Source organism: Gekko japonicus, unplaced genomic scaffold, assembly GCF_001447785.1.
Source record: "Gekko japonicus isolate JY-2015 unplaced genomic scaffold, Gekko_japonicus_V1.1 scaffold1662, whole genome shotgun sequence".
NCBI classification, from domain to species: Eukaryota; Metazoa; Chordata; class Lepidosauria; order Squamata; family Gekkonidae; genus Gekko; species Gekko japonicus.
Genome location: NW_015168099.1, coordinates 368,895 through 386,369, shown reverse-complemented (window position 1 = coordinate 386,369; position 17,475 = coordinate 368,895). Strand labels below are relative to the sequence as shown.

Genomic DNA, 17,475 nt, shown 5'->3' with positions numbered 1-17,475 from the left:
TGTCCTGGTCCCACTGGTGGACCTCCTGATGGCACTGGTATTTCTGGCCACTGTGTGATACAGAGTGTTGGACTGGGTGGCCCATTGGCCTGATCCAATATTGGCATCTCTTATGTTCTTAGTGCGCGGACTCTAATCTGGGAGAACCGGGTTTGATTCCCCACTCCTCCACTTGCACCTGGCTGGATGGCCTTGGGCAAGCCGTAGTTCTGATAAGAGCTGTTCTTGAAAAAGAGCAGTTTCTGTCAGAGCTCTCTCAGCCCCGCCCACCTCACAGGGTGTCTGTTGTGGGGAGGGGAAGGGAAGGGAAAGGAATTTGTAAGCCGCTCTGAGACACCTTTGAGTAGTGAAGGGCGGGGTATAAATCCAATCTCTTCTCTTCTTCTTCATAATTACACTTCATCCTGTTCTTCCTGTATTTCATAGGCTGATCAACCTGCTGTTTACAAAACCAACAACACGACTACTCGTTACAATATTATACATTTGCCTGGCAAAGATACTTTGCATTGCTTCTGATGAAGCGGCCTGTAATCCCCGAAGTTTGGCGTAGTGGTTAAGTGCGCGGACTCTAATCTGGGAGAACTGGGTTTGATTCCCCACTCCTCCACTCGCAGCTGCTGGGTGACCTCGGGCAAGCCATAGTTCTGACAAGAGCTGTCCTTGAAAGAGCAGCTTCTGTCTGAGCTCTCTCAGCCCCACCTCCCTGACAGGGAGTCTGTTGTGGGGAGGGGAGGGGAAAGGAGATTGGAAGCCGCTCTGAGACTTCTTCGTGTAGTGAAGGGCGGGGTATAAATCCAATCTCTTCTTCTCCTTCCTCTTGTGAGCAGAAATTCTACAAAGCTCCTGACATTAAAATTGTGAGCGAGCGATTTGGCTACTGCATAAATTAGTTTGCTCTGGAGCCAACCTTCCTGGGCTAAGACAAAAATGTATGAGCCAGAGGCTAAAAACTGGTGAGCTAGCTCACACCAACTCATCTTAGAGGGAACAGTGGTGGTGAGTGTGGAAAGTACTTAATGTCGAGGTCTTTCTGAGGGCACTAGAAGGCTTTGCTTTTCTCTCAGTCCAGAACCTGTTGAATTTTCGTTGATTCGTGCTCCAGAACTGACCCTGCAGTCTAGTACATTCATTTATTATATTTTCGTCTGGCTTTTCATCCTCGAACTGGCTGTCAAAGCAGGTTGCAAGAATTGAAATTCAGTACAAATAACAATTTAGCGTAGAGCGTCAGGTGTTTTTGCAGAGGGGAAGTCTTTGTGAGCAGGATCTAGGCCGGATGGAAGGGTGCAGTATCATGTTTGTTTTGAATCCGTACTTTGTATAATTTCATTTGTACAAACTGTTATAAATTTGCAATGTTAATATGAATAAAAACTATACAATTTAAAAAGGGGGGGGGACAAATTCACAGAGGGTAGGAGCTGCGGTGGCTCAAGTGGTTAAGACGCTAAGCTGCAGGCTGTGGAAGGTCAGTAGTTCGGCAGTTCGAGACCAGGGTGCCGCATGACGGAACTGAGTTCCCGTCTCTAGTTCCAGCTCCTGCCAACCTAGCAGTTCGAAAGCAAGAAATTGCAAGTAGATAAATAGGAACCACTTCGGTGGGAAGGTAACAGCGTTCCGTGCACCTCAGTCTTTAGTCACGCCGGCCACATGACCACGGAAATGTCTTTGGACAGTGCTGGCTCTTCGGCTTTGAAACGGAGATGAGCACCGCAACCCTACAGTCGGATTTGACTGGCTTTCGAGCAAGGGAACCTTTACCTTTATTTATTTACATCCAGCTTTTCTCCCTAGTTGGGACTGAAAAGGGGCTTAGAACATTGTTTTCTCCTCCTCCCACAATCACCCTGTGAGGTAGGCCAGGTGGAGAGTTTCCAGCAGGCCCGAGGTCGCCCAGCAAGCTTCCATGGTAGAGGTGGGGATTCGAACCCTGGCTTCCCAGAATCCTACTCCGGCATTCTTTGCACTGTGCCATACTGGCTTTTGCTGGGAAACACCACAAAGAACAGAAGAAGAGATTGGATTTATACCACGCCCTTCACTCGGAGTCTCAGGGTGCGGTCAGACGGGCCCTTTAGTCCACTTTCAGCACGCTTCAGTAACGGATTTTATATCCACGTTCACACACCCAACATCTGCCCACCGTCCCCAGTCGTCGCTTTCTGGCTCAACCCCTCTTTAAAATGGAGTATTTTGTTACCAGGTCCCCAAGTAGGTGGGGCTGAGAGAGCTCTGACAGAAACTGCCCTTTCAAGGACAGCTCTTGACAGAACTGTGGCTTGGCCAAGGTCATCCAGCAGGTGCAAGTGGAGGAGTGGGGAATCAAACCCGGTTCTCCCAGATTAGAGCCCACACACTTAACCACTACACCAAACTGGTTCTCTTGGGTTAGCCGTGGGTTGACACCAATATTCCCTCTAAGCTGTGGAGTCATGTGAGCAAAAATTCTACTTTGCGAGCTACTGGCATTAAAGTTGTGAGCGGGTGATTTGGCTACTGCATAAATTAGTTTGCTCTGGAGCCCTCCTTCCTGAGATGAGACAAAAATGTGTGAGCCAGAGGCTAAAAAACGGTGATCTAGTTCACACTAACTCAGCTTAGAGGGAACACTGGTTGACACAGTGAGTTTCCAAACCAGCCGGGACCTCTTGCTCTTGCTATCTGCAGGAAATCCAGGGAACAATGCGGGAGTCCTGCTATCTTCTCTCGATGTGTGGAAAAGCGACTCGCCAGCTGATAGCAAATTGTTCCGATTCGTCCTATCAGTGTTTTTGGCATGGCTTCTGTTTCCTCTCAGACTTCATTAGCGACCTGGAAGCTACCCCCCCCCCCCGTTTAAACTTAAGCTTCCTTTTGTCCCTAGCTGGATCATGATCTAATACTGGGAACCGTGACAGTGCTTTTGACTACAAGTGGAAGACGTCGAAAGGGTCTGATGCCCGCGGGCTCACGGGCTAACCTCATTAGGTGCTGGATGGAAGCAGTGTTGGTGGGCAGCGTCGCCGAACAATGGGTGACTTTGTTCTCTTGTCTGCAGAACGCCGCTGTGCCAAACTTGTTTCAGAAATCGAAAGGAACAATTGACTGCCGGGAGCCGGCTGTTGGATTACATTGCTCCGCTTGGTGGAGTGTCACCTGGGAACTATACAGCGTTTTAATGATGGTTTTGAATCGTTTCCCTTGCCCGGGAGAACTGGATTGAAGACATAAATAACCGTAACCGAAACAGCAAAGCTGAAAAGTTCACTGGCAAGCAAGAAACAACCTCTCAGTTTAGTTTTTGGGACAGAGAGCGGGCGCAGATCCACGGTTTCCGTTTTTAGGCTTTTAGTGTTGTTGAAGCTGTATCCTGGGTGAACGAAGTTGGCTTCTGCTCCCTTGTGACTGTAGTGTCGTTGAAGCTGTATCCTGGGTGAACGAAGTCCCGGGAACATGGCGTTGGTTGTCTAGATCGGGGGTCCTCAACATGGTGACTGTGGGCACATTGGTGCCTGCTGATTCCTTTCCAGGTGCTCTCCAAGTATTTTTAGAGCATGGATGGGACCGGGGGGGCGGGCTTTTGCCCACCAAGGCTTCTGATTAGCCGCTGGACATTTGATCGGCTGTGCAGATTTTTGAAAAGGGTTCATTCATCCACTGTGGCGACAACGGCTCAAGGTTCTTTATTATGTAACTCAATGTAAGTTGCAGTCGCCATTGTGTGGTGGGTTGTGCCTCCTGCGGCAGCCATTTTGTGGCCGCCATTTTGTGGGCACACCTGCCACACTGTTTCAGAATTCCAACAGTGCCCATGGGCTCAAGAAGAAGAGGAAGAAGAAGAGATTGGATTTATACCCCGCCCTTCACTCGGAGTCTCAGAGCGGCTTAGAACTCCTTTCCCTTCCCCTCCCCACAACAGACGCCCTGGGAGGTAGGTGGGGCTGAGAGAACTCTGACAGAAACTGCTCTTTTTCAAGGACAGCTGTGCCAGAGCTACGGCTTGCCCAAGGTCATCTAGCCAGGTGCAAGTGGAGGAGTGGGGAATCAAACCCGGTTCTCCCAGATTAGAGTCTGCGCACTTAACCACGACACCAAACTGACTTATGGTGACGCCTCACGGGGATTTCAAGGCAAGAGAATAAAAAAGATGGTTTGCCACTGCCTAACTCTGAGGAGGAGGAGGAGACCCCCAAAAACTCCTCCAAATCCATGTGGCCAGTTGTTCCACAGGAACTGTTTCCCATGAGATAACAGAGCAATTCAAAGCAACCTCTGCTTGGTAGCTGGAATACATCTCTCTAGTTGGCTGATAAGAAGAAGAAGAGAAGATTGGATTTATACCCCACCCTACACTACCCAAAGGTGTCTCAGAGCGGCTTCCAATCTCCTTCCCCTTCCCCTCCCCACAACAGACACCCTGTGAGGCAGGCGGGGCTGAGAGAGCTCTGACAGAAGCGGCTCTTGAAGAAGAAGAAGAGACTGGATTTATACCCCGCCCTTCACTAGCCAGAGGAATCTCAGAGCGGCTTACGATCCCCTTTCCCTTCCCCTCCCCACAACAGACACCCTGTGAGGTCGGTGGGGCTGAGAGAGCTCTGACAGAAATGGCTCTTTTTCAAGGACAGCTCTTATCAGAACTACGGCTTGCCCAGGGTCATCCAGCAGGTGCAAGTGGAGGCGTGGGGAATCACACCCGGTTCTCCCAGATTAGAGTCCGCGCACTTGACCACGACACCAAACTGGGGACCCCGGTCTAGATTCTGAGGTGCCTTCCTTTTTGAACTGCTGGTTATGTCCGTTGGCAGGTCTGGAAGGATTTCAGCTCACGTCCAGGAGAGCGGTTGCTAGAGGAGGCTGAGGGGGACTAGATGGCCCGGCGATCTTATTCCCAATCGGGCCATTCCGTATATCCAGGGTTAGCCCCTAGTTAAGAGGCCCAGAATCTGAATCGTCAGCTTTTGGAGGAACCCCAAGGTTGTACTTGGACTCTTTGCGTCTTATTTTCAGCATCACGTAGCTTTTCTAGCCGAGTTCGGAGGCTAACTCCAGAGCACCTTCTCACTGGAGACTTCTCCGTTTGGCTGCCCTTCCACACTTTGAAAATAAAATGGCTTGTATCACTCTGAAGATATTTCAGAGGGCGAGCCAGGTTGATCTGCAGTAGAACAGCTAGATTGTGTGTGTGTGTGTGTTCTGACTTACGGCAAACCTATGAGTTAATACACTCCCCAAAAGCCTATTGTTGAAAGCTTATACTCCCATGTTTTTGCTGCTCTCTAAAGTGCTTTGTTGTTGTTCAGTCGCACAGTCGAGTCCGTCTCTTCGCGACCCCATGGGCCACATCACGCCAGGCCCTCCTGTCTTCCGTCGTCCTCCAGAGTCTGCGCAATTTCATGTTCGTTGCATCGACAACACTGTCTGACCGTCTCATCCTTTGCCGTCCCCTCCTTCTTTGGCCTTCAGTCTTCCCCAGCATCAGGGTCTTCTCCAATGAGTGTTCCCTTCTCATTGGGTGGCCAAAGTATTTGAGCTTCAGCTTCCGTCTCTGGCCTTCCAGGGGAACAGTCAGGGTTGATTTCCTTTAGGATTGACTGATTTGATCTCCTTGCAGTCCAAGGGACTTAAGAGTTTTCTCCAGCACCATACTCAGAAATCTAGCCGCATCTCTGAGTGGCGCTGAAAGGAAACCAAGCTTGAATCGGCCAACGCAAATGACAAATTGTCTTCCCCTGGCCCTGCCCGAACAAGGAGTAAAGCCAAGCGGATTCAGCGTTTGATTTAAGGGCTCCCCCAAGGGAGATTCCCAGGAAATCAAAAAAGACTCGTTGAGGTTTCTAATTAGAGATCCAGTATTTCTAGGAACGGGGCTCCCCCCCCTCCCCTGAAGGAGGGAGGAATGGAAATATGAGAAGAATTATTAAAGGCTCTGGGTATTTACTTTTATGGGCCGTACCAAACTTGGTGATATCCTGTGGGCTTATAAATAATATATAACTTTATACAATACTCGCCTGGACGTGCAGGTACAAAATAAGCTCATGTTTAAAGAGCGGCAGCTGGGGAGAATTCTTCATTGTTATAGGAAGTTTTGCACAAAGTGCAAGAAGCTGAGAAGAAAAGAGGGGAATGCTCAAGTTGGGCAGCTCCAAACATGACGCGGATCCCGCTGAGAAAAAAAATCCTCATATAGGAAGATTGTGCAACCTGCGTGAAGAAGAGTCAGCTGCAAGTGAATATCCTGGGAGGCAACTCCTAAGACATGCTGGAAGATAAGCGATGGCTCGATTGTGACCCGTGGCAATCCACACTTTTTTTCAGTGTGGAAGCGCTTGCCGTGTGGAAGTGTCTCTTGTTTGAATCAGCTCTGGGACGTATGTACCATAGAATCATAGCATCACAGAGTTGGAAGGGGCCATACAGGCCATCTACTCCAACCCCCTGCTCAGTGCAGGACCAGCCCAGAGCAGGGGTGTCGAACTCATTTGTTATGAGGGCCGGATCTCACATAAATGAGACTTTGTCGGGCTGGGCCATGTGTCATAAAATGTAATGCCAGGTAGTGGAGATATAAACTTTATAAAGGAAACAAACACAAAGGGTTTTTTTTAAACTTATAATAAAAGCATGCTTAAAACATTAGCACTCTTGCAATACTTTTTAACAGTGTCTGATAACTGACACCTCTTGCTCTGAATTACTGCATCAAAATGTCTGTGCTGTTGCAGTCCTGAGTGTGCTGTTCAGGTGTGTATCTGTAAACTGCAAACCTACAATGACGCAGCAGCAGGAGAACTGGAAGAAGAAGGAGAAGACAGCCAGTTCCACTGCGGGCCTGATAGAAGCCCCCTGGGGGCCCGATCTGGCCCCCGGGCCACATGTTTGACATCCCTGGCCTAGAGCATCCCGGACCAGTGTTTGTTCAGCTGCTGCTTGAAGACTGCCAGGGAGGGGGAACTCACCACCTCTTCAAGCAGTTGATTCCACAGTTGCACAACTCTTACTGTAAAAAAGTTTTTCCTAAGATCCAGCTGGTACCTTCCCGCCTTGAATTTAAATCCATTCTTGCGAGTGCTCTCTGCTGCCAAGAGGAACGGCTCCCTGTCCTCCTCTAAGCGACAGCCCTTCAGATACTTCAAGAGAGCAACCATGTCCCCCCTCAGTCTCCTCCAGACTGAACCTTCCCAAGTCCCTCAGCCTTTCCTCATAGGACTTGGCCTCCAGGCTCCCGCTCATCCTTGTCGCTCTCCTCTTCATCCGCTCGCGTCCACTTCCTTTTTGAGGTGAGGCCTCCAGAACTGCACACAAGACTCCAGGTGCAGCCTGACCATTGCAGTGTACAGTGGGACCCGGACATCTTGTGATCATCATGTTCCCTCTCTAGGAAGCCTTAAAGAATAAAGGGCTCAAATATACAGAACCTGGAGGGCCCAAGCTAGAAGAAGAAGAGGAGGAGAAGAGATTGGATTTATACCCCGACCTTCACTACCCAAAGGAGTCTCAGAGCGGCTTACAAACTCCTTCCCCTTCCCCTCCCCACTGCAGACACCCTGGGAGGGAGGTGGGGCTGAGGGAGCTCTGACAAGAACTGCTCTTTTCCAAGAACAGCTCCTAGGTTAGTACTTAGAGGGGAGACTGCCGAGGAAGTCCAGGGTTGCTATGCAGAGGAAGGCAAGGGCAAACTACCTCTGGTCTTGCCTTGAAGACCCTATGGGGATCACCATAAGTTGGTTGCGATTTGATGGCAGTTTTCACCACTATAGAATGGGAACAACCTCGCTGTAACTCCCACGAAGGTGCTCCAGGCGGCCATAGCCCTTTGGCTTGTAAAAAGATGATGGACTCACAACAGGCCTGTCACGGCTCAGGTGGGGTGTCACCTGACGCTGCCACCACTCTGGATTTAGGTTCCCTTGAGAAAGCCCAGAGCACCCTCCCAAGACCTTCAGACCTCCCTTGTTTGGCCAAATAGTAGGCGTGAGGACCAGGCAGAGTGAAACAAGGAAAAGGTTTATTTTATAGGAGGTCAAACAACAAGGTGCAGAATAACAGTAAGTGGGTGCCCTAACGCGTCTGAATATATACTGTCCCTAGCTCACTATTCCAAGTGACACTAGACTATTCACCCTTCCCTCAGGATGAGGGTCTCTTCCCTGCAGCAGCCTTCCTTCTGGCTCTGCCCTCTGGAAGAAAGAACAGCTTTTCCTGTTGCACCAGATCTTTTATTCCAAGCCCCCCTTTTTTTTTCCCTATTGGTCAATTTTGGCTCCAAAACCTCTCAGGGGCTTCTGGGAGTTGTAGGCCCAGCCTCACCTACTGCTAGTCAGGCTCCCTGGGCCTAGTATGCCTCTGGTGGCACAGCCCAGATCATGACAGGGCCATTGAAGTGAAGACATTGTTTATAATACTACCATGGCCGGGTCCAAAGCCATCCAGTGGCACCTTTAAGACCAAGTTTTATTCGGGTACAAGCTCTCCCTCCTTTGCGAGGACAGATCTGCACGTCCCCCCCCCCCAATAGCTAGCAATCCAAAAAAGTCCAGTGGAGCCTGAGTGGTGGGTGTTGCCTTCTGACACACTTCCGGTGATGTCAGGGGGTGTGGCATATGCAAATGAGGTATGCTAATGAGTTATGCTAATGAGCTTCTGCTCCTCTTTGTCTATGAAATGACCCCTGCCTAAATGGAATTGGTGGCTGCTCACTTTATGAATTGCCGTGGCCATTTCTGAACATGTAACTATTCCAAGTGTTTGTGCCATGATGCCAAAGGGCCTTTCTTTGAGGATTTTGGGCTTGAAGGACTTCCGATCTGTATGCTCTGCTTTCTCGAGTCCGGAGAGACTGGCCTACAGAAAACCCACGTGCCTGTTGGTGAATCTTGCACATGTATGGTTGTGTGGAGCAGCGCTCAACCGTTCCCAGGTGCCCTGTCACTGCAGCACCTGGAAATTTCCTTGTGGTGCCTCGTGCATCCAGCAACGATTTTATCACAATGCTTCTCAGCAATTCTCAGTGGAAGTACAAAGCTTATTTATCGTTTTGCATCTGAACAGTTCATTCTGTGACATACTTAATGTGCATGAAGTTCTAATTGCTTGTTTATGTGCAGACTTTAACATTACATCATTCGTTGGTGGCGGAGGAATTCATTTCTTAACCTGTCGTTTTCTACACTGGCTCCAATATTCAATACAATGGTGCTTTGTAAAAGCAATAATGAAATTATGAGAAATTGGGAAAAACTCAGCTGTGGCCAGTGTGGTGTCGTGGTTAAGAGTGCCAGACTAGTATCTGGGTCTGGGAGACCCAGGTTCAGATTCCCAACTTGTGCCGTGGACGTTTGCTGGGTGACCTTGGGCCAGTTACATCCTCTCAGCTTAACCTACCTCACAGGGTTGTTGTAAGGATAAAATGGAGTAGAGGAGACTGATGTAAGCATTTTTGGGTCCCCATTGAGGAGGAAAAGGTAAAGGTTTCCTTTGCTCGAAAGCCAGTCGAATCCAACTCTAGGGGGCGGTGCTCATCTCCGTTTCCAAGCTGAAGAGCCAGTGCTGTCCGAAGATGTTTCCGTGGTCATGTGGCCGGCGTGACTAGACGTCGAGGCGCACGGAACGCTGTTACCTTCCCACCAAAGCAGTACCTATTTATCTACTTGGCCATTGTAAAGGTCGATATGGGGGCTGCCCCTGAGTGTAGTGATAGTTCTGACTCCCCTCTCCACCCGGCCCCATAACAGGTTAAGTAGGGAGCATGCGCCCTCAGGGTAACTCTTCTTCCCCATTGCTGCATCTTTCTTAGTGTTTCTGCTGGGTTGTTAGTTGCCACCTCGTGTCCAGTATGAAAATGTGCAATGTTGTCCACACTGTGTGAGCTCTATAAGATGCGAAGGCACATATTCTGGATAATAAGAACATAAGCGAAGCCAGTGTTGGATCAGGCCAATGGCCCATCCAGTCCAACACTCTGTGTCACACAGTGGCCAAAAATACCAGGGGCTATCAGGAGGTCCAGCAGTGGGGCCAGGACCCTAGAAGCCTTCCCACTGTTGCCCCCCCCAAGCACCAAGAATACAGAGCATCCCTTGCCCCAGACCGAGAGTTCCTATCTATAAGAACATAAGAGAAGCCATGTTGGTTCAGGCCAATGGCCCATCTAGTCCAACACTCTGTCACACAGTGGCCAAAAAGACCAGGTGCCATCAGGAGGTCCAGCAGTGGGGGCCAGTGATGCCTAACAGAGGATGAGCTGCAATGAAGAAGAAAAAGAGATTGGATTTATACCCCGCCCTTCACTACCGAAAGGTGTCTCAGAGTGGCTTACAAACTCCTTTCCCTCCCCCTCCCCACAACAGACACCCTGTGAGGTAGGTGGGGCTGAGAGAGCTCTGACAGAAACTCCTCTTTTTGAAGAACAGCTCTTATCAGAACTACGGCTTGTTCAAGTTCATCCAGCAGGTGCAAGTAGAGGAGTGGGGGATTCAAACCCAGTTCTCCCAGATTAGAGTCCACGCACTTAACCACTACACTAAAGTACACCAAGGAGAGCCAGCGTGATGTGGTGGTTAAGAGTGGCAGACTCTAATCTGGAGAACCGGATTTGATTCCCCACTCCTCCTCCACATGCAGTCAGCTGGGTGACCTTGGGTCAGTCACAGTTCCCTCTGAACTCTCTCAGCCTCACCTACCTCACAAGGTGCCTTGTGGCCCATCTGGAAAATTTAATCTCTAGTACCATCAACAACTGAGGTATCTGGCTTTTTTTACTAGAGTTGTATGGCATATATGAGTTATTTTATATTGTGTTTTAATGTGGTTTTAATTGTATTTTTATACTGTTGGAACTCGCGCTGAGCCTGTTAAGGGGAGGGCGGGATATAAATCCAAATAAAGAAATAAATAATTTGTGGGGAGAAGAAGGGAAGGCGATTATATGCCACTTTGAGACTCCCTAGGGTATAGAAAAGCGGGACAGAAAAACCTCTTGTTCTTCCTCAGGGGTCATTTCGTAGAAGAAGAGGTGCAGGAGTTCATTAGCATAACTCATTAGCATAACTCATTTGCATATGCCACGCCCCCTGACATCACCGGAAGTGTGTCAGAAGGCAACACCTCAGGCTCCACTGGACTGTTTTGGATGGCTAGCTATTGGGGGGGGGGAACGTGCAGATCTGTCCTCGCAGAGGAGGGAGGGCTTGTACCCGAATAAAACTTGGTCTTAAAGGTGCCACGGGACTGTTTTGGATTGCTAGCTATGGGGGGAGGGGGAAACGTGCAGATCTGTCCTCACAGAGGAGGGAGAGCTTGTACCCGAATAAAACATGGTCTTAAAGGTGCCACTGGACTGTTTTGGATTGCTAGCTATTGGGGGAGGGGGAAACGTGCAGATCTGTCCTCACAGAGGAGGGAGAGCTTGTACCTGAATAAAACGTGGTCTTAAAGGTGCCACTGGACGGTTTTGGACCCGGGGGACGGGGGACGGGGCTCTGCAACTTCCCTGGCTGCTTCTTGCTCTGACTGAGGGCTGCTGGGAGCAGGGGCGGCTCTTTACTTCCGGAGCTCCGCTCCTGTGCGCTCCTGCAGGAAATGACCCCTGTTCTTCCTTCTTCTCCTTCTCCTTCTGAGGCTTCTGATAACAGTTTAATATATACATGACAAAATCACATTTTAAAACCATTAGGACCCCCCCAAAAAACACATAGTTAAAACAATTAAAAAACAGAGTCGAGATACATACGAAACATATAAACATTGTTTAAAATATTGGGCTGGAAGGAGGGATCATCAAGGGAACTCCATTTAAAAGAAAAATACCTCTAGTTGCTGGGGGAAGATGGCAGCAGAAAGGGACAGATGGACCTCCCTGGGGAGAGAGTTCCAGAGCTTTTGGTGCCATCACCAAGTAAAGGTTTCCCTTGCGCGAAAGCCAGTCAGATCCGACTCTAGGATTACGGTGCTAATTTCCGTTTCCGAGCCGAAGAGCCAGCGCTGTCCGAAGACGTCTCCGTGGTCCCTATGTATACATTGTGGCTAATAGACACGGATGGACCTCTGCTCCATATGCTTATCCAATTCCCTCTTGAAGCTGTCCATGCTTGTAGCCGCCACCACTTCCTGTGGCAGTGAATTCCATGTGTGAATCCCTCTTTGGGTGAAGAAGGACTTCCTTTTATCCGTTCTAACCCGACCGCTCAGCAATTTCATGGGGTGCCCACGAGTTCTTGCATTGTGAAACGAATACGGAAACGGATAACGAAGTAACAAAGTTTCTCCCTGGATTTAACGAGGGGGCGTATAGGCGTAAAGGTAAAAATGGAGTATTATTGTGACAAAAACAAGATCCGTTGATGGATGGGCAGAGGCAGAATTATGGCCTGGATGAGAGCCAGTTTGGTGTCGTGGTTAAGTGCGCGGACTCCAGTCTGGGAGAGCCAGGTTTGATTCCCCACTCCTCCACTTGCACCTGGCTGGGTGACCTTGGGCAAGCCGTAGTTCTGATAAGAGCTGTCCTTGAAAAAAAGAGCAGTTTCTGTCAGATCTCTCTCAGCCCCACCTACCTCCCAGGGGGTCTGTTGTGGGGAGGGGAAGGGAAAGGAGTTTGTGAGCCGCTCTGAGACTCTAAGTGAAGGGCGGGGTATAAATCCAATCTCTTCTTCTTCTTCTTTCTCTCCTCCACCGGCATTACAACCTTGTGTTTTGATCCTTCCAGGAGGAGACAACAGGCGAGGCATAGCGAGGACCAGGAACCACTCTGAATCGGCCAGAGCCGCTCCCCATGTGGACCGGAGGCGCCAGCTCTCTGAATCCCAGGCAGATACGATGAACAGCTCAGACTGCAGGGCGACCCTCAGGCAGCTGGGGACTCCCAGAGGTGAGAACTTGGGTAGTTGCACAGCCAAAGGATGACGGATGCTTTCAGGCTTCGGTGAAAAGTCACCTGGGGTGGGTGGTTGAGCTGAGCTGATAAAAGTATAAAGTCCTCTGACTTTGGTTTTGTGGACCAGCCTTCCGACGGCTCAGGGGAAAGTTATTGGGTTCCAGATGTCTGTAAGACGTTGGTAGAAACGTGGGCAACGGGAACCTACAGCAGGATTCCCAACTGTTTTGAGGCTGCGGGCACCTTTGGAACTCTGACACAGTGTGGTGGGCACGGCGGCAAAATGGCTGCCACAAAATGGCTGCTGCAGGGGGTGGAGCCAGCCACAACTTACGTTCTGTCACATAGCAAAGATCCTTCAGTTGTGGTGGCAGCTGTGGCCAAACCAACCTTTGTAGAAATCTGCACAGCCAATCAAATGTCCAGTGGCCAATTAGAAGCCTTGCTGGACAAAAGCCCAACTTGGCCCCACCCACTTTCTGAAAACTTTCAGAGGGCACCATGGTGTGGGACCCCTGACCTACACTCTTCTTCTCTTCCTTCCCAATCATCAAGTTTCTAGCTTTCATGGCTGGAGAGGCTATGTGTGACTACTGTATTAGGAAGGTTCAGGAACTGGAAGAGAGTTTTAAAATGGGTTTAGTGATATGCCAATACAGGTGGTTCTTTTTTTTCTTTTTAAGGTTTTTATTTCAACAACATCAATAACACAATCCTTTTACAGCATGGCATGTCTTTGATATCAGTGTTTAAGTACACATTCCTAAAAACCAAACAATGCCCGTTAAGAAATGGTGATGTCACACTGTAGTATTTATACCAGACACATCTTAAATATTACAATGGCAATAAAGATTTTAAGTTTTCTGGAATCCAATATTATTTATTTATTCAAATTTATACCCAGCCCTCAGGGCGGCTTACATAAAATCCACAGAAACATTTAAATAATACAATAAAACATTTAAAACACAAGAATGGTCAGAGAAGACAAGAAGGCATAGGAAGTTTATACTCTTCTGAAGTATTCAAGTAGTACTGTAGACGGTCAGACTATAGCCACACACATCCAGAAGTGGTTACTGTTAATAAAACTGTTAAAGGACAGGTATGGTCAAGAACAGGGCTTTTTTTGTAGAAAAAGCCCAGCAGGCACTCATTAGCATAATAGGCCACACCCAACAACATGGCGTGGCCAACTTGGGAGCCAGCCGGAACTCCGTTCCTGTGCGTTCCTGCCCCAAAATAGCCCTGGTCAAGAAGGTTTAGGCTAAGTTCAGATATCACATGAAACCATGATTTCAGGCAATCTGTGGTTAAGCACAACTGTCTGAATGTGGGTCACTCCACTGTAGTTAGTTATGGTCTGTCAGATCAAGATCTGAAACTGTGTTTTGAAGCTGGTTAACCACACTTCGTCTTAGCTATGATTTTGTGCGACACATGAATGCAGGCAGTTTAACTTAGCCCTAGCTTGTTCTCTGGCACTGCTCTGCACAGATACTGAGCAAAGGCAATAAAAGCAGCATTTTCAGAGGCAAGCCAGGACCTTTAGTGAGCCACTGAAAGCTGAATCCTGGTTTCACAAATGAACCATCATTAAAATGAACAATAGTTTCATGATATGTGTGAACCAAACCTTAGTTTCATTCTGCTGAGTCCTCCCAAACAGAATGGGAACTAATATGATATACCACACTTCTATAAAGTCAGTTTGAGGTGGCTTTAACTCATGCGGACCAATTTGATATGTGACTTTTTCCATTATGTCAATTTCCCATATCTTCCGATACCACAAAGTGAGGGTTGGTGGATCTGAACATTCTCCACATAGCAGCTGTAGCAGATTTTGCTGCCACTAGAAGAATGGAGATGAGTTTTTTCCTAACCTGCGGGATTGAGGCACCTGGCCAGTAGTTTAAAAATAGTACCTCAGGGGAATAGGGCACTACAGTAGCCTGTCATTGTAAATATTTCATCTAACACTGCGTGCCAGGATTGTTTGATTTTCTCACATTGCCACCAGCAGTGTGCATAGGTTCCAATACAGGTTCTGATTGGGGAGAAAAATGGGATTAGACAGATTCACGGAGGAGAGGTTCATCAGTGGCTACTAGACGTGACGAATAAGGGGACGAATCAGAGCTGCAGACCCCTTTGTGATTTTGTGTTTCCCGATTTTGTTTTCAGGAGGTCCTCATGCTACTGGTTCAACCCCCGGGGACAGGAAGAACCGGAATAAGGCAAGTCGAGGCAGGAAGAAGGTGTTTGAAGCCTACATGTCAAAGGAGGAGGTCTCGGCAGGCCTGAAAAGGAAGCAGCTGATCCAGGTACTCGAAGTTTAGAATGTGGTTTTTTAAAATTCAAACGTAGAAACGTAGAACTGGAAGGGACGTCCAAGGGTCATCTAGTCCAACCCTCTGCATAGTGCAGGAAATTCACAGCTCCCCACCCCCATTCCCTCAATGACCCCTGCTCTGTGCTCAATGGAAGGCAAAAAAGGTCCAGGATCCCTGGGCCAATCTGGCCCGGAAGAAAATTCCTTCCTGACCCCAAAGTGACGATTGGCGTTACCCTGGCCACGAGAGCCAAGCGCTAGCTCATCCCTTCCTGCCCTCCCTCCTCCCTTCCATCCTCCAGTTTGGTGTAGTGGTTAAGTGCGCGGACTCTAATCTGGGAGAGCCGGGTTTGATTCCCCACTCCTTCACTTGCAGCTGCTGGATGACCTAGGGGAAGCCGTAGTTCCATCAGAGCTGTTCTTGAAAAAGAGCACTTACTGTCAGAGCTCTCCCAGCCCCACCGACCTCACAGGGTGTCTGTTGTGGGGAGGGGAAGGGAAGGGAGTTTGTAAACCGCTCTGAGACTCCTTTGGGTAGTGAAGGGCCGGGTATAAACCCAATCTCCCCTTCCTCCTCCTCCTCCCTTTGAGGATGCCGTGATCAGAGATGTGAAAGTGTGCGCGTGTGTGTGTAGGGGAGACTGGAAAAAATTTGGGAGGAAATGTTGTCGTCCTCCTTTTTGAGCCCCACCCCCGATTTTTACAATAGAAAAATTAGAATGTTTTAGGGCGCTCCCATAAAAGATTTTCTCTTCTAGAATGGGAGAAATGCTTCTAAAGACAAGATTTCACTTACTTAAAATGTGTGGCATGAAAATGTTTGTGTCAAGGCAATCTCTAGCCCTTGGATGGTAATTCTTATGTAGTCAGCCAGTCAGTTTATTATTACAGTCTTTGACCAGTACATAACAATTTAAAAGACAAATAGAAAAATCCCCGATACTATCCTAGCTGGTTGTGAGCCAATAAAAACCTTAGTAACATAAAAGCGTATAAGTTATATAAACCTTATAGCATACTAATTGTTGCAAAGATTATTTTCTTTTAAACAATAAATGACTATTTTAAAAATATGTATGTCTACTATATACATTCTTATGTATACAGTTGTTGTTCAGTCGCACAGTCGAGTCTGACTCTTCGCGACCCCATGGACCACATCACACCAGGCCCTCCTGTCTTCCGTCGTGCTCCGGAGTTTGCTCAATTTCATGTTCGTTGCCTCGATAACACTGCCTAACCATCTCATCCTTTGCCATCCCCTTCTTCTTTGACCTTCAATCTTTCCCAGCATCAGGGTCTTCTCCAGGGAATGCTGTATAGTAGTGAGTGCTATATAGTAGAAATACATATTTTTAAAGATTCATTTATTGTTTAAAAGAAAATAATTTTTGCAACAATTAGTATGCTTTAACGCGTTTCTGATTATTATATAGTCCTTTTCACTGATGTAAAGTTTAACGATATCCAGATATGCAGTTAGTACTAATATGAACATGTGAGACAGAGATGCAAAAGGATACTGTGGAATGCAGATTCTGAGCAAGCTGGTGAGCGTCCAGCGGGCTGAGGTGGTGGGGAGAATGGGTTGGTGAATAAAGTGGTGAGAAGAAGAAGAGATTGGATTTATACCCCGCCCTTCACTTCCTGCAGGAGTCTCAGAGCGATTTACCATCTCCTCTCCCTTCCCCTCCCCACAACAGGCACCCTGTGAGGTGGACAGGGCTGAGAGAGCTCTTTCGAGGACTGCCCTTGAGAGAACAGCTCTGAGAGAACTTGTGACTGACCCAAGGTCGCACCAGCAGCTGCATGTGGAGGAGTGGGGAATCAAACCCGGTTCTCCCAGATTAGAGCCCGTGCTCCTAACCACTACACCAAACTGGCTCTCCAGGTTGGCCACATTTTACCCAGAATCTGGGCAAGGCACGCAGTGTTCTTTTGGCCTATTAGCTGAGATGAACTCCAGCTTTCATAGTTTTAGAAGAAAGCAAGACAGCAATGTAATAAAGAAGGAGGAGGAGGAGGAGACTGGATTTATACCCTGCCCTTCACTAACCAAGGGAGCGGTTTACAATCTCTGCTCCCTTCCCCTCCTCACAACAGGCACCCTGTGAAGCAGGTGGGGCTGAAAGAGCTCTTTCCAGGACTGCCCTTGAGAGAACAGCTCCGAGAGAACTTGTGTCTGACCCAATGTCGCACCAGCAGCTGCAAGTGGAGGAGTGGGGAATCAAACCCGGTTCTCCCAGATTAGAGCCTGTGCTCCTAACCACTACACCGTGGGAGG

General features: G+C 48.5%; 1 protein-coding gene across 1 annotated transcript in view; it reads left to right on the top strand.

Moving 5' to 3' along the window:
- Window positions 1-17,475, top strand: part of DIS3L2 (DIS3 like 3'-5' exoribonuclease 2) — a 364,836-nt gene that overhangs the window by 30,341 nt on the left and 317,020 nt on the right. Inside the window, exons 3-4 of the mRNA XM_015414784.1 lie at window positions 12,686-12,847; window positions 15,044-15,183. Coding sequence (XP_015270270.1) covers window positions 12,686-12,847; window positions 15,044-15,183 — 302 coding nt within the window. The remainder of the gene's footprint in view (window positions 1-12,685; window positions 12,848-15,043; window positions 15,184-17,475) is intronic.